The following is a 26,945-nucleotide window of genomic DNA, read 5'->3' as shown; positions in this document are numbered from 1 at the left end:
CTCAAACAGGTTGAGGGAAAACAAACTAGGATATCCAAGGTCTAGAAAGCATATTAGCTTGTCAAATTAATCATCTTGAAGGCTGCAGTTTTTCTAGAAAGAGAGCAATACAGAAAATATGCTTAGTACATTTGGGCCAACATGACCACAATCACAAAAGAAAGACCTTAGTTGGACTAACCAGATAAATGGTTTCCTTGACTTGAAGTAGAGAAATCAAATATCAAAACTCCAAACAGGAATTAACTTGGGTGAGCAGAGCCTGCGTTTTGTGCATGCAATTGAAATGAGTAACGAAAAATGCAAACTCAATCTGAATGTGAAGTATTTGAGGCAGCACTCCACCCAAATAAGCTTATTTTGTTTCCCGTCTGTATAGTCGTCATTCATCCTGCTTCAAATGCAGCATGGCTTCCAAGAAAGAAAAAAAAAAAAGAACCAGGTTTAAATACCTGTCTGCGGTCACCACGTGGGCACTTGAAGATTAGCAGCAGAAATGTGGAAGACACAATATTTATCTCGTCAGACAGTAAAGGGTACTATAAACAAGTACTGGCAATGCCAATCGGTCTCTTTTGTATGTAAAGGAGTGTGATAACAATTGGCATGTCAATGACTGTTTAAATGTTGCAGTATGACGTGTGAAATCTTGGTCTATTCAAGGGAATAAATGCTTTTAACTGATTGTCAAAGTTTGTGAATTACTGTATATTTTTAGAGGCATTGGTGAATAAACATGGTTGCTATTTTGAAATGAATTGCATCCTTTTTCCAGCATGATTGGAATAACATTAATTTATTTAGCCATATAACTGAAGCACTATGTGAAGCAAAAGGAGCAGACTCAACCATCATCAATCACATATCTTTTGGTTGGAAGTATCATTACTAATTATTATTGTTGGAGTGGTGCCCTGATTGCAAGGAATAATAATTGGGCTAACTGGAATCCTTTAAGTATCATCCGCTTGAACAAACACGTCCTCTATAATAGATCAGGACATGTCCCTAGAAAGAGGTACTGCTGGCACAAATGTAAGTGAATGTTACATTTATTATTCACACAGCGTTAGAAAAATAAATATATGACTGTATTCAATGTTCAAGTATAACATAGCCCAATATTAGGTCACGACAATAAATACACACGGTGACATTCAAATAGCTCACAGCGGAATTCGATTATACCGATTTTACATTCATTAGCAAACTCAGGTGCTCTATTTTACGTTACGGGTACGTTGACTTGCTTTGTTTTTGGGAAAAACCTTTCTGGGGGTCTATGCTATGGATGTCTGAAAGTAGTGGTCTCTCCATTTTGAATCATTCACATTTTAGCAACCAGCGGAAAGGTCGTATCCATATGTGAAGCTGTAGTTAAGCTTTGCGGCTGCAGGGCCAGTCTACTTTGGTATCAATTAAGTACTGCGTTAAACGCTACCCTTTTCTGTGGTGGGGTTTTCAATCCACACAAAGCAATCAGTCTTTAAGTCTTTCTGGGAGCTTCCCTGTACTCAACTGTTTTCAGATGCGAGTTTGTTATCCAAGTGGGAAAACGGCAGCCGTCTCCGGTTTGTTTTTAAGTGGGGATAAGTTTCACCTCTGTGGGAAACACGATCGCGAGGAAGTGTCAGTCAGCTTTTCAAAATAGATTTGACATCGACTAGATCTTGGTCGATGACAAAGTGACCACTGTACCTCATTCACATTAGTTTCGTTTTCTTGGCAGTGCATCTTCACTTAGAGTCAAGTGTCGACAGTGAGTTTCTGTGGAAATTCTGTTAGTCTTGGAGTCTGATTCTAGTACCTATTTTACAGATCGTGGTGTTAACTGACCTGGAACTCAACAGGCTTGTATAGTGTACCGTGACGCCCTCAACGTGGGAATGAAAACATACTCTAAAATAAAGATGAATTTACTGGCAGTCTCGAATTCGGATTTCAATGGACTTCTTCGTTTGGGAATAAGAATGCGGCTCGTGGGGTTGCCTTTTGAACATGAGAACATGTATCACAATTCTTGAAATGCTTCTTCGTCATGTGGGTAGTGTTGTCATGACCCACATGTCTTTAGAAATTATGAGGCAGGCAAGTGTGTTATTGAATCCTGGTCACGGTGGAGTCCCCATCTCTGGAAAATGACACTTTCCTTCCTGTCTCCTCCTGGGGCCCTCTATCTGAGGGAGGCTCCCTGCTCAGCTTCTGCCACCGTCGTGGGGGCCACAGGATGTGCGTGGCCTGCGCGTGCAGTAGCCCCAGGGGTACGGGCCCGAAGGCGTTGCTGTCAAAGCTATGTCCACGGTGGTCGCCCTCCACCCAGGCGTGCCCACGGGGTACACGCAGGGGCGTGCGCCGGGCACTAAGCGGCTGCACCAAGTCCCCCTCCAGTGCAATCAGCCGCTTGATTAGCTTCTGTCGCGGGTCCCTTGGAGAGAGCAACGACACGACGTCCCCGCGCTGCACTTGTCCGCTCCTCGCCCGCCAACGGTTCAGCAGCACGACGTCCTGAGCCGCTCCAGGGGGGTTCAGTGCCGGCTGCATAGAATTGCCCTCCACCCGAGCTATGCAGGCAACGCGGTCAAGGAAGGCCACAGTCACCGGTACTGCCACAAAAAACCCGCTGGCGAAAGACTTTAAAGCCCGCCAGCCCCAGACCTGGGCCATGGCTCCAGAGGCCAGCCCTCGAGATCACTGCGGTCACCGCGTGGGCCCTTTACTACCGGGCGCATACAAGAGTAGAGAAAATCAGCTTAAAGTCCGGGCACCTCTGCCACAAACGACCTTTGTGGAAGGGAAAGAGAACTGGTGTAACGTGGCGGCCATTTTGAAACAGGTTGCCTTGTATAGAGTTCAGTAGACGGTGCGCGCCTTAAGGCAGCCACATAGTCAATTATGGGAAAAGGCCAGGTGTTTAATAATCCTTTCATAAGCGGCTTCTTGTTTCACATAGTTCTGATGAGGAGAGGAGCAATCAAGTGCTTCGTCGGAAGTTCTGCGCCAACACCGGAAGTGTTAAAGACACGCTCTGCGGAAGCAGCACGTGCGACCTGGAAGTGCTGGTTTTTGACAGTGATGGCGCGCGTGGATAGCCGCAGGATCCGAGGGCCGGAAGAGTCTCAGTCTCCGCTGCTGTTTGTCGCTCAGCCTGCCCTCGCTGTTGACACCCCGACAGAGGTCGGAGCGCTGCGGACAGACGGGCGGCGCCGGGACCAGGCGGACTTAAGGCCGGTGTACGCGCGGGCGGGACTTTTGAGCCAGACTAAGGGCTCGGCGTACCTGGAGCTGGGCGGCAGCACCAAGGTCCTGTGTGCCGTGTACGGCCCGCGGGAGGTGACTGAGCGGCGGGATGCAGCCTCGGCGCAGCGCGGCGGCCGCTTGATATGCGACTTCCGATGGGCTCCCTTCGCACGCCGCGGACGCTCGCTGCGACCCTTCACGCACGCAGCGGGCACTGGCAGCCCGGAGCGAGAGCTGGCCCTGACCCTGCAGGAGAGCCTGGAAGCGGCCGTGCGCCTCGGAAGTTACCCGCGAGCGCAGATCGAGGTGTTGGTCCTAGTGCTGGAGGACCGGGGCTGTGCTCTGCCCGCCGCCGTATCCTGCGCCGCACTGGCCCTGGCCGACGCCGGCATCGAGATGTACGACCTGGTGGTTGGCTGTGGACTGTGCCGGGGTTCTGGGGGTGGTATGCTGCTGGACCCCACCGACGGCGAGGAGGAGCCACGGCCTGGCGTGCCCGCCGCCTGTATGAGCGTGGCACTGATGCCGCAGCTGAACCAGGTGAGCTGATGATGCAGTTCAAGTTCAAGAATTTGTATAGCGCACTACTCACCCAGAGGGTCTCAAGGCGCTTGAGGGAGGGTGTGAGCATTACTTATCGAATAGCCAGGTTTTCAGCTGCTTTCTGAAGGAGAGGTGGTTCTGTGTAAGGCGGAGGTGAGTGGGGAGAGAATTCCAGGTTTTGGCTGCTAAGTAGGAGAAGGACCTTCCTCCCATGGTGGATCTATGGATGTGCGGAATTGCGGCGAGGGCTTGATTTGATGATCGTAGTTGGCGAGTAGGTGTGTAGAAGGACATTCGTGTGTTGAGGCATTCGGGTCCTGTGTGGTAGATTTCTTTGTGTGCGTGGGTGAGGAGACGGAACAATATTCTCTTGTTGACGGGAAGCCAGTGGAGGTCTTTCAGGTGACCGGAAATGTGGGCTTGACGGGGGATGTCCAGTATGAGTCTGGCTAAGGCGTTTTGGATGCGTTGGAGTTTTTTCTGTAGTTTGGCTGTGGTTCCGGCGTAGAGGGTATTTCCATAATCCAGTCGGCTAGTGACCAGTGCGTGGGTGACTGTCTTTCTTGTTTCGGTGGGGATCCAACGGAAGATTTTTTTGAGCATGCAAAGGATGTTGAAGCATGTAGATGAGTCGGCATTGACTTGTCTGGTCATCGAGAGGGAGGAGTCCAGGATGCATGAGCTCTATCCGGAAGAATGCCAATGGTACTTCGTCATATAATACAACAGCTAGGTATAAAACAGGCGATAGTGGTCAACTGAAGTGTAAGTCTTTATTAAGTACCCATAGGATCGTAACCTCTTCCCTAAGAATAACCGCCACATGTTCATCCCCCCAGCATCCTGACCTCGCGTATTTCGTGCACAATTCTGCACAAGAATAACAATGCCACGCCACACTTCTTTCCATTTATACCTATTAACTACAAGAGTACATGCTACAAAACAACATTCCTAATAACTATTATTCAATATATGGTTTTAAACCGTAATATAAGTATGTACTTCTCCCATCTACACCTTTAAATGTCCCTCTCTACCACTCCTAGTAACTCTCGGAAATAGGCTCTTTCTACCAGCGTCAGTTAGTCCGTCTACAACTTCTTTCGAAACATGTTGATTAGCCCCAGCATCCAGATCAGAAACTACTGACGCATACACTTCCACATAACATATTTCCTTAGTGTTCACAGCTGGTTTATCCAATCGTTCAGTATCCTTTCACCATCCACAGTTGGGTAGGCCAGCACCATTTTTCTCCTTCCACAAAAGAATTTTGCTGCACTTCACCAACGTACTAAGGTGCTTCACTTTATCATTCAACTCATCAGCATCAGAGAAAATATTACCTCACAATGGTTCACCGTACTTGCCCATACCTTTCTTAGTTCAAACACGATTAACACAAACCCAGTCTCCCAATTGTAAGGCAACATTCCCTACACCATTTTTTTCAATGCAAGCCAGGTATTTCTGAGTCAATAGATGACTATGCTGCAGTTTTAAAGAAATTGGCCATTATTTGTAAGTTTGATATTAGGCATGAAGAAATACATTATAACGTGAAGACAGATAACCACTATTCTAATCTCCAAGGGAGACTGTGGGTTAGAGGCGATTCTCCCTTAAAAGAAGTTGTTGCCATAGCAAATAATTTGGAGTTGTATTACATATGTGCTAAGGCAGCTACTAGGAATAGTATGTCAAATATAGCACAGGCTGGGGGAAATTCAGTTGTGTGCAAAGTTACTGCTAAACCGGAGTGCAAGTTGTTGTAAATAAGTTGATGTAGGAAGCAGGAGACTTCTTAGTAGTTTCAGGATAGGTTTATTGAGTTACAGTAGAGCAACACCACTCACCAGCTGACCAGACCTTCAACGGTCAAGTGTGGCACCTCCAAGTACAACATAGAATGTAGACAGGTATTCTGGGAGGCTAGTAGGTAGGAGCATAGAGGAAAGTGTGATGACAGCAGGTGGCCATGTTGGAAGGAGAACTAGTTTACTACACATCCTCCTCCTTTATTGAGAAAAGACAAATGATCGCAGATGGCCATGTTGGGAGGAGCATATGTTTACTACACATCCTCCTCCTTTATCTATAAATTTATTACACACCTCCTTTATAATAGAGAGAAAAATAAAGATAGAGAAGGAAAACGAGTGTTAAGGGGCAAAGAGTGTTGAGAGTGAAATGTGAGGTGAGACACACCACCCAAAACAACCAATAGGTATCACCACCACCACCAATTCCCCTTAGACAGACCAAAACAGGAAAAGTCAGTCCACTTTCTCCTATTAGTCCTTGACCAGCAAAAACACATAAAGAGACAGTTCACTTTCTTCAACCTGTTTTGCGCTCCAAGATGAAGATAAAGGTTAAACTGAAGATATAATTTGAGCTACAAGTCCTGGTCTGGTTCTGGTTCCCTCTAACAAGTTCTTGACCTCTTTCTTGAGTATTGGATCCTTTGCTCTGGTTGAGGGCCTCAGAATTAGATTTTCTTTTTTTGGACTCTTAAGTTCAAGAAAATAAATTTTCCTGGATGTTCTTACATTTTCTGATACTGGAGTCTTTATCTCAGTACTGGGGCACTGAGACCCCATTGCAGGAGTTTCTTCTTGGTTCTGGAAACACTGTACAAACCATGGAACAGTTGTCCCCTCCTGGTTCACAGACAAGGTTAAGAGCTCCCTGACCAGCTTCCGGATGTGGAACTTTAGACCCTGTTCTGGGTCCTCTGACCCACCTCTGGTCGGCATACCAGTCATGGGCTTTGCGCTCTCTTGGACGACTTTTGTCTAGTCCTTGTCCACTCTTGGACGACCATTGTCCATTCCTAGTTGTGGGAAAACCTTTGTCCCCTCTTGGATGACCTTTATCTACTCTTTGTTCTGTTATGACCTTTGTCTCCTCTTGTATGACCATTGTTCATTCCTTATTCTGGGATGGCCTTTGTCCACTCCTTTGACCTCATCTAGTTTTGGGACCTTAGTCCTCAGCTGGTATTCGGAGCTGTGTGTCCTAATGATATCAGGGCCTTTGCCACCTACTTGTTTTGGGACCAACATCTCCGTTATGTTATGTTATAACAATTTATTATGCGCACAGCGACTCCAGCGAAGGAGCATCCCGGCGCAGAGACACGGAGCAGTCATAACACAACATGGCGAAATGCTACAGAAAAGTGCTAAAACAGGGGAGCTAAAATAGGAAAGTTTTTATGGCTCTACGAAACGACAGCAAGTCCTCTATCAGCCGTCTTGTTTCTCTGAAGTGGTTGGACTAGCTCCCAGTTGTAGGACATTTGTCCATGGTTTGGGTCCAGCGGCCCGCTCATGGGCTCGCTTTCCATTAATTTAACTCTTTGCCCTATTCCTGGGCTCTCTGTGTCGAGCAGGTACTAGTTGTGGAGCGCTTATCCCTATTAATTGTGCACTGACCCGCTTCTGGTTCTCCAGTCCTAGTTCTGGGACTTGCTTTGTGCCGGTCCTGGTTCTTTCTTGGTCTACTCCCGGTCCTGGTTCTGGGACATGTTGACTAGCTTCTATTTAAAGGACATTATTTTCGTGATTTGAGTTCAATGGCCCGCATATGAGCCCGCTGTCAACTTGTCCCTGGTGGCCCGCTTCAGCTTTGGTTTTCCTCACTCGCTCCGCTTTCTCGTTATGAACTGTCTGTCCTTGTACTGGATACTTTTACACAGTATTGAACTAAATAGTTATGAGCTTACGGTCACTCTCCCTGGGAGTAATTCTATTGATAAATATTTGTGTACACCCTTTGGTGCTTCATTGCTGTGCTCTTCAGACATACATTTGTGGAAATTTAGCTGTGCAATTTCAATTTATGACAGGTGCAAATATTTTAAATAAATGACAGTTTATTTCCTTCATCAACCTGCACTTAGACGCGTTTCTGGCTTACTGGTTTCTTGTAATAATTTAAAGATCCACAAGGTGGCACTGTTGACTAAGATTTCACTGTGTAACTGTGTACGATAATACAACATTTTCTAGCTATCGCGACAAGAATTTTAGATTCTATTAAGGACACGGAGGCGAGGATTATGCTTTCTCATTTCTTTACTGCACAAACAGCAGCCAATGAAAATGAAACTACAAATGTAAAAAATAACATTTCCCATGACGCTTTGAACCACGCCTCTCTTACAACAACCAATCACAATAGTAATAAGCATATAAAGTATAGAGACACTAATCTGGCCTCCTCTTTCTTTGCGCGAACAGTCTCAAACAGTCTCGGTACATTGAACAAAGTCTTAGCTCTCAACGGAGAGAAACAGTTCCATAAGTAATTCTCAACGGAGAAATCCAGAACAGTAAGAACTCATCCTCCAGCAGGAAGGTACAGCAGCCGAATCCAAAGGCGGCAATCAACTCTTGTTGGAGTCGTTTCCTAAAACAGAAAAAGAAGTGTGAGAAAAAACGCCCACAACCAACATAACTCAGAGGGTGGGTATAAAAAGGTTAGACATAGTCATGTAATCAACAACAGTTGCATAACTGTCCCAACGGGTGGGATAATCCTCGCCTCCGTGTCCTTAATAGAATCTAAAATTCTTGTCGCGATAGCTAGAAAATTTTGTATTCTATGGCAGGACCGGAGGCTTCTGATTATGCTGGTTCAAAGCTCAAATTAAAGCTTGTCAATCACAGCATCAGAAACATGAGGAATCGGTTTGTAATAAAACACTTTAAACATTGAATCTGAAGACCAATCAGCTGCCTTCAGGATATCCTCCAAGCGGGAACCCAGTAAATAGGCTTTGGAAGCCATCGCACCTCTAGCAGAGTGCGCACCATAAGCAGTAGTGTCAATGCCGGCTTCCGACATGATCCATCTGACCCATCTGGCTAAGGTAGCAGCAGCGACTGGCTTGAATGGCTTTTGAACAGAAATCAACAATTGCCCCAAAGGATCAACTCTGTGCGCAACAGTACGTTCCTCATAACATTTAAGACATTGAAGAACACATAGCTTGCTGTTGTGTGGAAAAGCTGGATATTCAACTGAGCGAGACATGGTCTTAGTACGTCTTGTAATGACAAAGGATACACCCTGAGGAGAAAACATCCTACCAGCTAAATCTAAAGCTCTGACATCTGAGACCCTACGACATGAAATGAGGCACAACAGCATGGTAAGCTTGGCAGAGAGCTGCTTTAAAGACAAATCACCATTATTGGGCCAGGATTCCAACAAATTAAGCACCTTAGTAACATCCCACATGGTGAAATACCTGGACCGAGGAAGGTTGGCCACACGCACACCTTTAAGCAACTTACACACCAAGGGATGCATCCCCACAGGTTTACCGTCGATGTGGTCGTGGCCAGCAGAAATATCAGATCTGAAATTGTTAACTGACCTGTAAGCCAGGCCAGAGGTTGCACAGTCAGATAAAAAATTAAGTACCTCAGTCACATTTGATCCCACGGGATCCACCTGTTTTGAAAGGCACCAACCCACCCACTTCTTCCAGGATGCAGAGTATCGTTTCCGGGTGGAAGGAGCCCACGCTTGCTGCATAAAACTGGAAGCCTCTCGTGAAAGGCCTGCAAGGCGTTCATGTCTCCGGAGAGCATCCACACCATCAAGGTCAATTGGTTCTGCAGGACCAGTGGATGGCACGCCCCCACTGGGTCCTGCAGAAGCGTTGGAAAGACTGGGAGCCGGAAGGGGAGATCTACTGACAACTCCAACAGTGTGGGAAACCACGACTGAGTTGACCAAAACGGGGTCACCAACACAACTGTCGCCTTCTGTCGGCGTAGCAACGCCGCTACTCTCGGGATCCGCGCAAAAGGTGGAAACGCATAATTCCTCTGCCGCCCCCAATGGTGAAGGAACGCATCTGTCCCCATTGCCATTGGATCCGGTCTCCAACTGTAAAACGGGGGAAGATGGGCGTTGAGGCGAGAGGCAAACAGGTCTATCTGGCATGGGCCTCGCATAGTCATGATCCGAGAGAACAACGATGGGTGAAGTCTCCAATCGCTGGAGTCTCGGAGAAATCGGGAGTTCCAATCCGCCACCTGATTGAACTTCCCCGGAAGGTATTCAGCCACCACTGAGATCTTGCGATCCAGGCAGAAGTGCCAGAATTCCTTCGCAATGTGGACTAACATCCGGGATCTCGTCCCTCCTAATCGGTTGATGTATCTCACCGCGGAGACATTGTCCATCCGAAGGAGTATACAACAATTGCTCTTCAGCGGTGAGATAGACCTGATGGCAAAGGACCCTGCCAGCAACTCTAGACAGTTGAAGTGAGAGTTCGTCTGCTGACCACCGTCCTCCTGTGGTAAAGTCTCCACAGCGAGCGCCCCAGCCCCACTGGCTGGCGTCTGATTCGACCACCACATCTGGGGCTGCGCCGAAGATAGCTCGGCCGTTCCAGGCTGACATGTGGTCCAGCCACCACTGAAGTTCCTCTCGGGACTCGGGGGGGGGGGGGGGGGAAAGAGGAATCAAGTGATCGTAATGAAAATTCCCCTGCAGGTAAAATATTTTCAGTCTCTGTAGCGCCCTGTAGTGCAGGGGTCCGGGGAAGATGGCTTGAATCGACGAGGCCAGAAGGCCTACAATCCGCGCCAGCACCCGCAAGGAAATCTTCTCTTTGGCCAAGGTGGACGTAATCTCCCTCTTGATGGACCTGATCTTTTGAAGGGGAAGGAGGAGTTGGGATGAGACAGTCTATCAGGAAGTCCATCCGTTGATTCGGTATCAGCACCGATTTCTTGGTATTGATCACGAATCCCAGATCTTGCAACAGGGACGTCGTCCACTCCAGGTGAGTGAGAAGGAGGGATCGGTCCTGAGCCGGGAGTAGCATGTCGTCTAGATAGACAATAAGACGCACTCCCATCTCTCGAAGGCGAGAGATCACCGGCTTGAACAGTTTGGTGAACACCCAAGGGGCTGAGGACAGCCCGAAGGGAAGCACCTTGTAACGAAACCAACGCCCTTTCCAAGGGAATTGCAAAAACTTCTGATGAGATGGGCAGATGGGGACTGTCAGATAAGCATCTTTCAGGTCCAATCGTACCATCCAGTCGTTTTCCAACAGAAGGTCTCGTAAAAGATGGATGCCCTCCATCTTGAAGTGGCGATACGTAACAAAGGGGTTGAAATCCCTCAGATTTAACACAAGGCGCTGGCCGCCTCCTTTCTTTTGCACAAGAAAGGCGTTGCTGCAGAAGCCCTCTGGAATGAAGGGTCCTACGGCAATGGCCTGTTTTGTCAAAAGCTCGTCCAGTTCTGAGTCTATAAAACTGTTCGAGATGGGGAAAAAAAAAGAGGACGAGGGGGGAAAGGTTGCAGGGGGCAGGCCACCATCTCTATTTCGTAGCCCTGGACGGTCCGAAGGACCCAAACATCTGTAGTGAGGCATGTCCAATTCCTGACAAAGTGCCACAACCTTCCCCCTAACGGTATCAAAGGAAGTGAGGGACTTACCGGAAGACTGATTATCGAAGTTTTTGTAACCTCGGTTGATTCCTCTGTTATAGCGGCCCCTGAAGCCGCGAGATCTGGACGGGTAAAATCCGGCCTGGTCCGGTTCCTGCGTGTAGCCTCTGCCCCGTCTAGGGGCGTAGCCTCTTTGAGGACTGGAATTTGAGTAGCGGCCGGTCGAGCGTCCTCTGCCACGCCCGGCCCTACCAGAGACTTGATGTAACACACGTTTCAGTGAGGCCTGAGACTTGTCTAGGGACGCAAAAGTATTGACGAACTTTGCAATGTCCTTAACAAAATTGTCACCAAACAACTGTCCTTCCGCCAAAGGACCCGGCTCAGAAGAAGCCAAATCAACCAATTGAGGATCGATCCGCAGGAGGACCGACTTCCGTCTTTCTGAGGCAAGAGCGCAGTTTGCGTTTCCCAGCATACAAATGGCTCGTTGAGCCCAGCCCGCCAAAACCTCCGGGTGGATGGCATCACCAGTCTCTTGTGCCTGAAGGGCTAACTCCAGGATTTTGGCCAAAGGGCCCGAAAGGTCCAGGACCTTATCTTGGCACGCTCTGAGCGCGCGATCAATCCCTTTCTTGGGGTCCTTAATATATTTCTTCAGAAAGGTGGTCATGGAGGGGTCTATGTCCGGGGTAATCGCTACTTTGTGGGGTAAATCGGGACGGGGACACTCGGACTTAAGGCGGGAGCGAACCTCTTTATCAAACCCTTTACGGAGGTGAGCCTCCAGATAGGCCGCCACAGCAGGAGGGGGAACCCAGTCTGAGGACCTGGGGTGGATAATATCAGTTGGGTCAAAGGAAAAGGGAGAAGGGGTGACCGGAGAGGTATGCTTACGCTTCTTCGTGCGTTTGCGAGGGGCGGCATCCGATGAATCGGTATCGGTGCCAGTATCAGTGGTGGTGTCATTAGGGGGGGGGGGGAGTGGGGGGTGAGGTCGCGGGTTTGCCAGCGGAGAGGGATTCTTTTGATTTATAAATCTTCTCATACGATTGGGCATGGGGCCAGGCCGAGTCAAGGGCCACCTTCTTAGGGGGGGGACGAGGAGAGTCCTTGTTGGAAAGGGACAGAGGCTTACCACGGACCAGTAATTCCAATTTCTTGGCCAAGGGGAGGAGGGCCGAAGAAAGGGCTTTGTCCAATTTGGCATCTAATTTTTTATCAATGATATCCTCCATGGATTCTCCTTCATAGAAATCTTGTTGACCCTGGTATTCATACGCAGCATCCTCCTCTTCGCAGTATTCAGTGTCTGCCATATTAACAAGGAATTAGTAATTCCAAACTCCAATCCCCAGAGGGAAGCTAAGAACCAGCCCAGGCAAGGGCGTCGAATTTGGGGAGTGCCAGGCGCAGGAGCTGGAAATACCAAGAGGAATATATAATAAAGTCCCAATCTAGGACTAATGGAGGAAATAGCCCCTTTTCAGAGACTGAAAGGGCCTTTAAAAATTGCAAGAAAGGCCTCCTGAATCACAGGGAGACAAGGGTTAATAGCAGGAAGGCGCCGATGGCCAAATCAGTGAAAACGCTGCCACTCGATTCCAGAAATCGCCCACGGCTCCTGGCCAAAGCTGCGTTGATCCCCACTTCAGCCGGGGGCAGAGCGTCAATCAGGCACCTTCGAGAACTGCGCGCGCACAAACCGGCGTGCGCGGGCTCTCCGAGACGCACGCAGGGCGGCTCCGGCGTGCGTCTCTCTCCCCGAGGGGGGGCGAAACCCCTCACTAGCGCGGCCCGCTAGGAAGCGGCCGCTGGGTGCAGCGACAAAAGGGAGAGCGGGGGGGCATACGGGCGCAACACGCGCCACCGGGAGGGGTCGGGACGCGGAGCGGAGCTCCGGTCCTAGACTAAGGACTGAAATCAAGACCAGAAACAAGTGGAAGAACCATTAAACAGCGTGCGAGCGTGGCACCAAGTAAACAGTAAGTGCAGTAGCGATCGATCACTCACGCATAAGCGCATATATAAAACCGTGGGTAACAACAGTAACTAGCCACAGTACAACGCGCTAAGGCAATATAAAAAGGCATAGGCCACGAGTCAATCAGAGTAGACATATAAAGTATAGAGCACTTATCTGGGCTGCGGAGCAGCAAAGAAAGAGGAGGCCAGATTAGTGTCTCTATACTTTATATGCTTATTACCATTGTGATTGGTTGTTGTAAGAGAGGCGTGGTTCAAAGCCTCATGGGAAATGTTGTTTTTTACATTTGTAGTTTCATTTTCATTGGCTGCTGTTTGTGCAGTGAAGAAATGAGAAAGCATAATCAGAAGCCTCCGGTCCTGCCATAGAATCGTATGAAGACTCAGTTTAAGTACTGCTCCTTCGCTGTTGACACAGATATAACGCACAGTTTCTCCTCACCACAAACCCACAGTAGGCCTTCTTAAAAATGGAAACCGGCAGAGGAAATGAAATAACTTTAAGTAAACGGTCCACTGTCTGTCATTCATTTTTTTTTATTTTTGAGCACAATGTTATTCTCTTGCCATTAAAGATACGCGCATCGCATTGGCACTGCTTAGGCTACTCTCACCTTGTGATTGCTGGCTATCTGTTCATTTCTCCCAGGAAATGCTTAATTCTTGTATCGGCAAAGGAGAGGAACAGTTATATTATGAATGAAAGACGTTGCGCGGTTAGGTACTGAAAGGTCTCTTACAGCTAAGCCTTGGTAACCAGGACAACATCGACGTGCCACATAGAACGCTCCGTTTCTGAAGACCTACTACGTCATCATAGCGAGGATGACGTCGCAGATGGAGGATCACTCTGCCCACCAACGGCAAGAAGACAGAGTGAATTGTTACTTATCCTCATGTGTAGGCTCAGCTTACAGATTGCTTTATCTCAAATTACTAGTGGCAGTTGAGTAATACCTGCAGGTGATTCAATTTCATTTTTTTAAGTTTAGATTTTAACACAGATGGTTTCTTCCCCGTTACCTTCTTTTTAGTATGGTATTACTTTTTGGGTTTTTTCTTGCGGCTCAATTCTTCAGGCTTTTTTTGCATTTCAAAGGTTTTTAGTTGCTTTTCCTCGTTTCTGGCTGCAGTTAGAGGGGTTCTTGGTTGCGAGTTGTTGCTCGTGCTGCGCTGTTCTTCTTGGTCTGCTCCTCTGGTCTGGTCAGCACAGAATGTTGTAAATAAGTTGATGTAGGAAGCAGAAGACTTCTTAGTAGTTTCAGGGTAGGTTTATTGAGTTACAGCAGAGGAACACAACTCACCAGCTGACCAGCCCTTCAACGGTCAAGTGTGGCACCTCCAAGTACAACATAGAATGTATACAGGTATTCTGGGAGGCTAGTAGGTAGGAGCATAGAGGAAAGTGTGATGACAGCAGGTGGCCATGTTGGAAGGAGAACTACTTTACTACACAAGTCTGTACATAAGCGTGAACAGAAGAACATTATGCCCAAAGCAAATCACTACAGAAGTGAACAGGAATGTTTTAAATGTTGCACTGTTAGTCACCTTGCCAAAGACAGAAGCTGTCCATCTGCTAAACAGAGATGTTCATATTGTGGAATTGTAGGGCATTTTGCCAAAGTGTGTAGGAGGAAACATAAGTCCTGTAAAGTGTGTTGTTGAAATATAGGAGTCTGAATCTAAGGAGGCTGATGAAGGTTCTACCTCGGATTGTGTTTCTTGCATTAACCACACAGGGTTTAATATTTGGATTGGAAAAAATAAACCAATTTGTCAAAATGACCTTGGAGTTGAGGTACAGACTGTGGCAGATTCAGGTGCACCGTACACAATTGTAAACATATCTGTTTGTTCAAGCAAATTCGGTGGAAAATTAGATAAACTATTGTCACTAGATGCACACCCTCTAAGTTATACAGCAGAACAACTCTGTGTATTTGGATACATAGATGTGTTCTTTGTCTTCAAATGTAGACAAGCCAAATGCAATCTGTATGTTGCCATGAATGGACCCTCTGTGTTGGATTGGATGGATCAGAAGGCATTGGGTATAACATTGAATCACAACAGCGTGGAATCTGTTCTGTTGGTTGACTGGGAGGAATCAAGGATGGGTGTGCTAATGGAAAAGAGTTCACTGGTGTGTTTTCGGATGCTGTTGGGGACACTCAAGGAATTTTCCAACAAAATAGTATTGAAGATGGGGGCGGCAGTGTCCTAGTCGGGAACAAACCTTTTTGTGTTGGAGATGAGGTACCGTCTGTATGAAACACATTTTGGAGGAATGGTATTATAGAACCAGTGGATAGTAATGAATGGTTGGCCCCTTTTGGTTGTGGCATGCAAGGCCTCTGGCCAGGTGCATTTGTGTTGACTTGAGAGACCTCAATAGGAACATTGTCATTGATAAATTTTCTTTACCAAATGTCCACTAATTACTAGCACAAACTAAGGGTGTGAAGTGGTTTCCCACTATTTGACTTATGCATACCATCTGGTGGCATTGTATCAGGACCGTAGGGAGTCTAACGTCCTTTGTGACCCTGTTTGGTTTCATTCGACTTGAGGGTGCTATTTGGGATGGCCTCTGTGGCTGCCGTGTTTCAGAGGTTGATGCATCAATTATTCAAGAGTGTTACAGGAGTTGTTTTTTCAGGACAGCATACTTATGGGGAAGAAGAAAGACAATCGCAATAAGCTACGGAAGTGATGCATTCTGTGATACCTTTAGGGTCAACTCAATCCTCAGCGCTGTCATGCCAACCTCACTCCTCTTCTTGACCGTAGCTTATTATACATCAATCACATTCCCCTATGGATGAATCATATACAGTTTACATTAAAACAATGACATACACCATATTAATATTGTGTGATATTCATAACCATCGCAGTAGTAAATTAATTTATTTGGGCAACAAGTGCCATAAAGGTTTCTGACAAACAATACAACAAAAACAGACATGAACAAGCATTTACAATGCAGTAGGTCTCGCAGTAGAAAAGTTTGAGCCATTAGTATTGTAAATAGCAATGTTTTTTTTTTTACGTAGATAAATTAATAGCTTTGGCATTTACAATGTTAATAGTTGTAACTTTTGCAAATGTGACATTTATAGCTTTTGTAATGCAATATGTGTTGCATTTCTGTTATAAGAGGCCTTTTTCGCGCTATATGAAACTCTGCAAAATAAACTTCACAGTTTTTAGCATCTTGAGTATGTCATTTCATGTTTAACTTGAAAGTGCAAAAGTCACGGGGTAATGTGAATTGGAATGTTACTTCTTTTTTTCTCTATTTTGGCAGTGAGAGTGACTCCTCAACTCTCATTCTGTGCTTGCCTGCTGCAGAGCACTTCACTCGGTAGTTTTCACAATTAAGTTCTATTACTTTTAGAAGTTACGAGCTGCCCTGCACTTAACGTGCTATGAACCTCGCCCCCAGATTAAGGAAATTCACACAATCTGAATTATTCTGTTAATTGTTAATAGCGGTACTGCACTGTAGGCCGCAGCAGTGTTAAGGCAGTTGCTTGTAATGAGCATACTAGAAAACACTAGTTTGGGCTGTTTTTTGGTCGGTTGCAGGCGGGTTGTGCGGCAATGTGCGCATTTTTTTTTTTGCATTGATACCACGCCATAGCAAAACCGCTACAGCAGGCAGCTCACCACGAGAGTAGCATCGCATGAAATCTGCGTGCTTACTTGACTTGACTCGACTTGACGACGACTCAGCGTGGCGTTGAGGTAGGCATTGATCAGCACATCATTTACCAAATTTTAGTTGTATGCAAGACTAGTATCTGAGTGGTAGTAATTAATATTCTAAAGCACCAGCTACGCTGCTAGCATGTGTCTAAGAAAGTATCATGGCTGCGTTTTTTGTTCTGAGGCAGATTAAAGTATATAAGACTTGTTTTGCAGTACGGCTGCGTTTGTAGTCATGGCGCATTTGTACGGCACTAAGTAAATATTGACAAAGGCTATTTGAACGCTAATGTATTATTATTACCGACCAACTTTCTACTGCAAGAAAATACGTTATTTATTAGCATTTGCTATCGCACTTTGAGGTGGCAAACTTTCATCATAGACAACAGCGCTCAACGTAAGTAGTGCTATTTAAAGCACTCTGAAACCCAGTTCAGTTCGAGTCTCGTTCGTGCAATATAAAACTCTGCAAATTAAACGTAGTTTCTCGCCTTAACTGCAAGCTTTAATTAGGACTTAACATGAAGCTTTTAGAAAGTTCTTTTACCATATGCAAGAAAATACATTATTTATTAGCATTGGCTATCGCACTTTTACGTAGTAAGCTTTCATCGTAGACTAAAGCGCTTTACTTTAAGCTTAGGGAACACAGTTCGAGTCTCAGTAATGTCGCCAAAAAGCCTCTGTGCCTAACAAAATGAATGTGTGCCCTTGTAGAACGTAACTGGTGCTATGTAAAGCACTGTAATACTACGTTGAGTTCAGGTCTATTTGGCAGTATATCAACTGTGATTCTGGGCAAATCAATAAATCTCCCCGTGCCTGACAAAATGAATGTGTGCCCTTGTGCGATGCAAATTACATATGCTGCGCTAAAATTAGCAAAATAAATATGCTGAAGATACTGCATGTGACATGTAATGCGTAAAAAGCGCTCAACTTCAGCCTTGAAAAGCCAGTTTCAGTCTCAGTAATGTCGCCAAAAAGCCTCTTGTGATTCTGGGCAAATTACTTAATCTCTTCGTGCCTAACAAAATGAATGTGTAGTTAACAGCACCTTCCCAGTATAGAAAAATCCATTATGTGAAAGCATTGGCTATCGTACTTTCAAACAGCAAGCTTTTATAAAAACTTACACATGGAGCAGTTTTAAACTTTAGTTCTCGCGCCGACGGCACACTTTTATAAAGACTTCACGTGAAGCATCTTTAAGTTCTCTTTTTACATTTTGATTAAATCGTGACACTTTATTTGCTTAAGGCGAATAAGCTGAACATTTGCTAACTGTTCCTAAACTGAAAGCAGACATGGTGGCGCCTGCTAAGCATCTTGTAAAGTGTCCCTGTGATTTGTAACAGTTTTTATCTAATGAAAGACGAAACCGTGTTAATGGCTGTAGGGTGGGGGAAAGGATGTCTTGAAGTGCCTAAATGCAAGCAAATGGCTCCAGGCTGGGGGAAGGGTGTGCTGGACTAAACTGCGTAGGTGTAAGCAAAGCGAACAAATACAAAGGCGAAATGGGATAGGGAATACGTACAAATCTGCTGAATTGTTAGAGGTGTGATAGAGGAAAATGCAATGGCTGAAAGTTCTAAATACAAAGGTGAAATAAGATAGGAAACACGTACAAATGTGCTGAATTGTTAGAGGCTTGAAAGCGCCTGACTTCATGCCTGAAAAAATCAGTTTGAGTCTCAGTAATGCTAACAAAATGACTTCTGTGATTCTGGGCAACTCAATTAATCTCCCGGTGCCTAACACAATGAATGTGTGCCCTAACCTAGTTTGAGTCTCAGTAATGCCAACAAAAAGACTTTTGTGATTCTGGGCAAATCAATTAATCTCCCCGTGCGTCACAAAATGAATGTGTGCCCGTGATTCTGGGCAAATCAATTAATCTCCCCCTGTGTAACAAAATGAATGTGTGCCCTTGTACAATGCAAATTAAATATGCAGAAGATACTGCATGTGACATGTAATGCGTAAACATTTAATTGAGAAAAGCAGCACGTACAAATGTGCTGAAATGTTAGAGGCTTGAAAGCGGCCGGCTGCAAGCTACTTTGTTTGCAATGCAAATTAAATATGCTGAAGATACTGCATGTGACAACAACAGCGGACAGCACTCCACGCGCTCTGAAAAGAAGAAAAAAACGAAACTGAAAGAACGCCCACACAACAGCTCTACAAAGCTTGCAACAAAAGCGCGTGCACGCAGCCAAATCCCTCAGAGAAGCTCGTGCCACCCTCCTGTCCCCCATTCCCAATTGATGGCTGACAATAGGTATCGAGCATGGACATGCATCCTTCGGATGCATCTCCAGCTCGACCTAAAAATAGACACTTAGCTCTCGCTAAAGTTATTAAAATTCAGTTCATAAAAGGAATAAAACATCATTACAGATATATGAATAATCTAAATGTTAGCATAGTTCATACTAAGGCAGTATTAGGTAGCCTCCATTTAGATTTTAAAGATATGGTGTCTGAAAAATATGCAAGTACAACTGAAAGTGATAGGGGCCCAAGAGTGGAACAAAGGGCCTCTTGAGGGAAGGCATGCAGGAATGAAGATCCTATGGCTTTAAGCCTGGCTTCTTAAAGCCTTCCTCCATACATTCCACATCCTGCCCAGAACTTTTGCTACCACACAAACATATAAAAAGCTAGGGTCAAATCTCAATATTCTGAGAGCAACCTCATTGGCGAGTACCCAACTTCCTGCATACTGGCTTAATCCAGGTAGATTGAAAATGAGAATTAGGCACACAGGTGAATAAAATGTGTGCCACAGTTCCGTCAGTAGTTTTACGGCCTGGACATAACAAAGATGTGGGTGATAGTGTTGAAAATTTAGCTGTAGATGTTTCTGAGACGCAGTGAGCCCACCCTGAATTGGATGCAGAGCTTCCTCTCCGTAGGATCTGTAATGCTGTCCAGCTATTGCTCAAATGCACTGGCAGGTTTAAAGTCTGCAAACCCCCTTGTCCGTACTTCTCTAGTAGCATTTAGCTCTGCATTTTGGGCTACCCACTCCCAATAACCCCTTTACAATTGTTTTTTTTTTGGGGGCATGAATTCTGACGTGGAATAGTTCCAAGCCTCCTGCATTAATATTACTAAACAAGACTATTTTGTGGTATCTGTCCAGCCTGACTAGTTCCTTAAAGCATTCAGTGTTGGATGTTAGTTCAGGCGTAGAAATTAGTCGCCTCCAAAACAAAAGTGATCATAACCTAGGTCTGTCTTGAATTGTTTTTCTTCCCAAGTTGCTCTTAAAGGGTTGTAGATGAGTACTATCTAACAAAAGCACTAGTCTCCTTGGGAACTTATGTTCTAACCTAGTTATATCTATGATATTGAAGAACCCCCAAAGTTCTGCTCCATACATGGTCGAGCCTACAGCTTTCGTGTTGTAGATCTGTAGTGCGGGGTCTTACTGGCTTGCTGTAAGCTGCTCTTTCAGTAGAACACATACGACTCGTCTGTTTCATGGCCATTTTGTCAACCTGAATCTGCCAGGACATGTAATCAAAAGATTCCACCCTTTCAAGTTCAACCACCCCCTATATGAAAATCCTCCTCCTCCGATGGATTTATGCTGATTTATGACCATGTATTAGTCTTTATCACAATCTCCTAATCCCGGTTGGTACAATATTCATTGAATCTATTTAGTAGGCATTGCAGACACCCCTGGGGTTTTAGAAACTAAAATCGTATAATCAGCGAAGAGAAGTATAGAATGTTTCCTTGGCAAGAGAGGGGACATCAGTGGGACAGAGAGGAAGAGGACAACTTCATTAATATTTAGCAAAAATAGTGTCAGGGCGAGGACACCTCCCCGATGAACACCCTTACTCACAGAGATTTGGTCTGTGAGCTGCCTCTGCTCTCCCCAGCGGATTTTCACAAAATTGTCCTCATGGGGGCTATGACTAAAGCCAAGATATCCTGTGGTACTCCTAAATCGTGTAATGCGAGCGAGAGCTTTGGTCGGGGCAACAGATCTAAGGCTGATTTCTAACCAACAAAGGCCACATAAAGTGACCCCTGTCGATTAGGACATTTTTCCAGTACAAAAGGAGACACCGGAAGACCTGATTCATAGTACTGGTTTTCTTTCTGAAGCCAGCCTGCATGGGGGTTACTATATCTTTTTCATCAATCCATTCCTGAATTTTGGTCAAAACCGCCCAACAAAAGACCTTTTGGATTGAGTTGGTTAGACTAATAAGTCTATAGATGGTAGGTTAATGTCGGTCACCCTTCTTGAAGATGGGAACCACCTTGGCTGCTTTCCAAGATCCAAAGAATAGGGGGACCCTTTGCTATTACGTTTGACAGAGCAAGGAAGCATTTGGACCAGCTTTCTTTTTCATGGACAAAAATATCCTGTGGCATGCTGGGGCTTTACGATGTACTATGGCATCTAGGAAAGTAATGATGAAACTTAGGATGAAAAATCAGCCTGCTCCGGGGATGAAGACTGAAAAAGGAGACTCTGATTTCTTTATCTTTCTCTCCCCCTGACAGTCTGCTTGTATCTCACACCCCGCGCCAGGATACTATTTCAGTAATTGAGCGCGCTACAAAAGCCTTTAATAATAATAATATACAGAAGTTTACGATTTGACAGTATACAGATTTTTGAGATGGTTTAACCAATCAGACTGTGACATGAGGTCAGTTAGTTGGGAGAAAGCGATATTCCACCCCCATGGCCGCCATCTTTACATCTTCCCAGTCCCTTCTTTATATCCATTACCCAACTTCGCGTAGTGTCATAAACCGGCGGCCTCCGCCGCCACTCCGTGAACTTTCCAGTCTACGTTCCGAGAATACATCAGCCGCCGCTGTTTGCATTCAGTCCCAAGTAAGTTGGAGCTCCTAGTGAGACCCGCGTTACCACGCTTAACGTCTGGCATTCACCCTGCTTAACCCCCCTCTTCTTGTCTCCCCAGAGAGCCAAGCATACACGACCGTGACACGTAAGTGCATCACGTTCACCTTATTGTGTTTTCCCGAACTTTCACCATTCCTCACCCAGCTCACGCCATCACATGGGTTCACTTCTTTGTATAAACCACCGGCTTGTTGCTAGTGACGCTTGTTATGCAATGCAAATGTTTGTTTTATGTTTTACCGTTTATGATTCGGAAGGTAAAAGAGTTTGTTTTGCTTTCAGAACTCCTTGATAAATGGCAACACCAGCCCGAAATGCATCGGAGTATGGAGTATCTCTCTGCAGGGCTCGACAAATCTGAAAAATTGTACTAGTCCTGCAGGTCTAGTAACTTGGAAAATCCCCTCGACCCAACTGCAACCTACTTGACCTCTGCCTTTGAAAACGGAGCAAAAGTGACAAGTTAACAAGATTTAAAGGCATCTTTATTGCTTAGTTCCTTTGTGAGCAATAAAAATGCCTTTAAATCTTGTTATCTTGTCACTTTTGCTCCGTTTTCAAAGGCAGAGGACAAAAGTTAGTTTGTTTCCTACTCGCCAGAAAGGGCGAGTAGGAGCTAAAAATAGCTCGTCCTCATCCATTTTCCCTCGCAAATGCGAGCGGGCGAGTGGATTTGTCGAGCCCTGCTCTGGAACATTTCTATGAATATGTTTGACATTTTTGTGAAATCATGAACAAAAACTTCCTTTTGCAAGATTGATGAATAAATAATCAACTGCTAAAAATCTCATTGGAGTCTGTGTTCTAACGAACCATATTGTGTGCCCAAGTGCAAGGATGCGTCTACTCCCCATGTAACGCACACAACCAGTTCTCATCACGACGTACTCGGACGGTTACGTCTCTTGCTGGAGCACCTTAAAAAACTAACCAACCCACTGTTAAAATATTGACAATCTTACCACAAACTAAATCGCTGTGCGCCACGCTACTAAACCCCTGCTATGAAGTGTAAGATGGTACCACTTTAGGCGATGCTTGTCATTGGTGGATTCAAAGTCCAGTGTGGTACGATTTGGAAGAGAGTCAGATGGCTGTTTTTCCATACAATGACTACATACTAAGGCACAGGGGATTATGGTCACTCTTGAGTCTTTACATAACTGCCACACTCCCTTTCCAGAGGTAGTATTAAAATTACCCACTAAAATAAGTTGGGAATGGCGCACTCTCATTTCCAGGTGTTCCTCAAGGATTTGCAATGTTTTTTGACAGCTTACCTCCCTTTGTACCTCTTGCTTAGATGTTGTAAATGTCTAGGGTGGTGGTGTTGTGATCCCTGATTCGAATACCTAAGATATCGGCACAATCTATGGCTAGCTGTCTAATTGGGCAAATGATAGAGGCTCTGACTCATGTTAAGAACCCACTAGAGGGTCTTCCACAGCAGTTGGGATTGGTGGGAATGCAATAATTTAAATAACCTGGTCTGAAAGCGGGGTCTAGACTCCATGTTGCCTGCAACAGGCAAATAACAAATTTTTCTATGAAATCGTGCTAATCAGGAAGAACAGGTTTAGTCTTTAGACCCACTGAGTTCCAGGAAATGATTTGAAACCTCTACAGTTGATTCAAGTGGAGGTGCAGGTATGGTTGAGGAAGAATCCTCCAGCGATGTCTAATGGTGGGCAAGGCTCACCCAAGAGAGCTTGGTCATAGATATTAAAGTCCTTTCCCTGGTTATTTCATGATTCGGTTGACCCCCGAGCGCTAGAAAGAGTGATGTTCAGACTGTCATCTACAGCTGCGTTAAAATAAGAGGTATTGTTTGCAACTGGCTCTCCAAACTAGTCCAAAGATTTTTGCAAACAGGTTTTTGTTGTACCAGATAAGTGGGAACTAATTGTTTGATCTAGACAGTCAACTTATCACCATAGCATAATATTGGTGCTCTGCACTTGAGGAAAAGACAGTGGAGCGGCCGATGGGGCAGGTTGAGTAAGGTGGTGTTCGAGGAAGGTGTATGGACTTAGGAAGGTGCGGTAGAGGCAACATCAGCGTCAGCGAGTTGAGCCAAATATTCCCAGTATGGCCCGCAAATGTTCCTGGCCCTCAGCCATAAAGGTTGCAAAGAAGCATATGTTTTAGTTTGTTAATTACAAAAAGTCACATACTTCTACCAGTGTGGGTGCTTGGGAAGAGGGGCCCTTCATCAAAGGCCAGGCGATTTTGGTAGCCCCAGTTTGCCTACAGAGGAATGATCAGTTGAACCTTTGCTACATCTATACTCCTTTACACCTCTTCACCCACTTCGGTATCCACTCGCAGTTTTATGTTGGAAAACTGGAACTTGGATGTGATCTGAACTGTAATACTCTTTATTTGCTATATCCCTCTAATTAACTGCAGCACCACTGCACCATACTACTATAGCACATTTGTTCCCCTTTTACTAGCCTGCAGAAAGCTCCAACTGTGGCCCAATATGACACTTGACAGCTCAGCTATTCCTTACCACCTCCCCTACGGCATCCAAACCGCATAAATCCCCAGCCAAGTCCACCTAGTTGAAAGCGAGGGAAGCAACCAGGCTTTGAATACTGCCCCCTTAAAACATGTCTACCACGGCGATCAAGCCCTCCAAGCTTAGTCTCACAGCCAAACCAAACCAAAGTAGAAACCAAGTCAGCTAGTGCAACCCCCCTTGTTTTTTCATTACTAAATGCCCTGAAATTAGCCTGCATCAATCTCATATCCGGCAACCTGTAGGGGGAGGAGTACGCAATAAGCTCCTCATCCTAGACTTCCCTGTTCCCAGTGAAGCAAGTACTTTATTGGACAACGCAGCAATAACAATCTGCTACAATGCACCGCCAGCCCCTTCTTAGTAGTCATGAAGGCAAGAATTAATATGTTAGACAGCATCTGACATGCTTTCCTGATCATATCCGAGAAAGGAAGGTCCACAACTTAAAGCACTTTAACTGATCATGCAGCACATTGAGCGGTTAATTCCACAACTGTACTTGTTGCTAGACAAGTTGGGTTGGTGTCTTAGTCCTTAAAGCACCCTTCTCTCTCTTTCCCAGATTGGTCCATATTATTAAGGAAATTAGACTATTACCCACAATGCTAATCAACTGCCTCCTGCCATCCTAAAAAGACTGGTTAACTAATGGGTTGGAGTTAATTCGATTAGCTGAAGGGCCCACTGCTGTCTCAAAATCCTGAAAAAAACGATGGGTTTAGGCCCAGATCTCTGTTCTGGGGTGAATGTATGACATGGCTCTGTATTCTGTCCATCAATTGTTGTTTTTGCGCAAGTCTCAAAATCCCTGACAAATAGTTTATTTTGCAAAGCCACCTTTTTCTTCATTACCACATATGACATCACCTTCAAAAATACGAGTTTGATCTTTCTGCTGCTCAAAAAAAATGCTTTTGTTTGATTTAATAGGCTACTGCTCCCATGTATGGTCAGAATCTAGCCCACATATAGGATACACATGACCTCGGTCTTAGTTCGCTAATAGCATTGTCATCAGGGTAGGGACAGTAATATTTCTCAGTTCATGTTTAAAAACTCACTTTTAATAAATACATTACTAAAGCATGTGGTAGAGCACAGTAATTTACAAACCGCACATTTCCCATTGAAGTGACTACAAACTTTCCCACTAACCTTACTATCTAGCGAATAAACAATTTGTGGAAATTGGGTTTCAGTAAAAATTACTAATCACTTCCACATCACCAAGGGAAGTGTTCTCATTTGTTGTCATCCTATTAAAAAATTGTTTTCCATCACACAGAATTACAAAAAATGTGCTTTCATAATTACTAACCTGTTTTGAAATGTTTGTACAGCTCATTTACAAGCTATTTTAAATGTGTTTTAAAACCAACTACAGTCTTTTATTTCACTTTGTCCAGCACAATTGTCACACGGTTCACTTTACAAAATCTTCTAACTTTGCAATCAGAAAAAGAAAAGTTAAACACTAACTAACCTGAAGGATAAAATTAGCAGCAAATGGCAAGAGACATAAGGTGATATTTGACTTCTATATCTGAATGCAGAGTAAATGTTACAAGATAAAAACAAGATTTAAAAGCATCTTTATATCTCATTCACTTTGAGTGAACAGAACTAGTGTTCTTTGCCATCTCCCCAGAACGGGCCAGTAGACCCTAAACAGAGCTTGCACTGATAACAGTGAGATTTCTTAAGGCCTGGTTAGTTAGACTATGGCCCTCAGGTCTATAACAGCCGGCATCAAAGATAATGTCCTGGATAGTGGCTTTCAGTTTATCTGCGGAAAAAAAATTGGAGCCATGCAGACTAAAAAACCGGAGCAATACATCCTAAATTTGTACCTCAATCAAACACAACAGACCCCTTTTGAGACTCTAGTAAGAGAACATTATTTCATTTGCAACAGCTAAACTTATCATTTACATCAGAGCCACATCATTGCCCCTGCAAATACCATGCAAGGCAATGAGGGAGATTCTTTGGTACTATTGGCTGCTCCTGTCCCTCACGGCCTCAACAAAAAAGCCCAAGGATACCTATAAGGTACTCCATGGTGGTAAACACTACGGCCACCTAGGGCATGCTAGGGAGCTCAATGTCAATAGAAATATTTTGTCGCCTGCCAGGCTACATACAGATATTGATTACCATACTGCTGCTAGCAACGAACCATGGGGTCCATTGGAAGTCAACAAAATTGACTTGACCCACACTTACATCACTGAGGTGCCTCATATCACTGCTCCTCCTTCTATCTAGTGATATTCTGTTAATTACATTTTTAGACTCACTGGGTATGAGTCACAATGAAGCCACAGGGGTAGGCTGTGACCAGTCTGCTCTGTAGGCCCAAAACTATTTAATAAGCAAATTGGGAATATTTCTATCAAGTCCCACCTGAAAAGTACCTATTCTTTCTTAAATCCTCCAACCGTTCTTTTCGCAAACATAACAGTGCACTGGCAGGCTGACCAGCCCAGCTTCCAAAGACACTGACCCATTCAAAGGGCCCGAGTCTGCACTAGCTCAGAACTTCTCCTTGATGTGAATAAGATTTATGATTCTCAATGACAGAAAAATAATGAG

General features: G+C 45.1%; 2 protein-coding genes across 2 annotated transcripts in view; one reads left to right on the top strand and one right to left on the bottom strand.

The window, feature by feature from the left end:
- Window positions 1-784: 784 nt before the first annotated feature.
- IMMP2L (inner mitochondrial membrane peptidase subunit 2) lies at window positions 785-2,919 on the bottom strand. The gene has a single exon (XM_086945274.1). It carries the CDS (start codon window positions 2,662-2,664, stop codon window positions 2,098-2,100), a length of 567 nt encoding a protein of 188 aa, XP_086801400.1. The 5' UTR covers window positions 2,665-2,919; the 3' UTR covers window positions 785-2,097.
- Window positions 2,920-3,050: 131 nt separating this feature from the next.
- The window catches only part of EXOSC6 (exosome component 6), a 71,803-nt gene continuing 47,908 nt past the window's right edge, over window positions 3,051-26,945 (top strand). Inside the window, exon 1 of the mRNA XM_086945273.1 lies at window positions 3,051-3,777. Coding sequence (XP_086801399.1) covers window positions 3,073-3,777 — 705 coding nt within the window. The 5' untranslated portion in view covers window positions 3,051-3,072. The remainder of the gene's footprint in view (window positions 3,778-26,945) is intronic.

Source organism: Lissotriton vulgaris, chromosome 12 (genome assembly GCF_964263255.1).
Source record: "Lissotriton vulgaris chromosome 12, aLisVul1.2, whole genome shotgun sequence".
In the NCBI taxonomy this organism is placed as follows: Eukaryota; Metazoa; Chordata; class Amphibia; order Caudata; family Salamandridae; genus Lissotriton; species Lissotriton vulgaris.
Note: the sequence above shows the minus strand (reverse complement) of the source record. Positions and strands in the feature narration are given on the sequence as shown.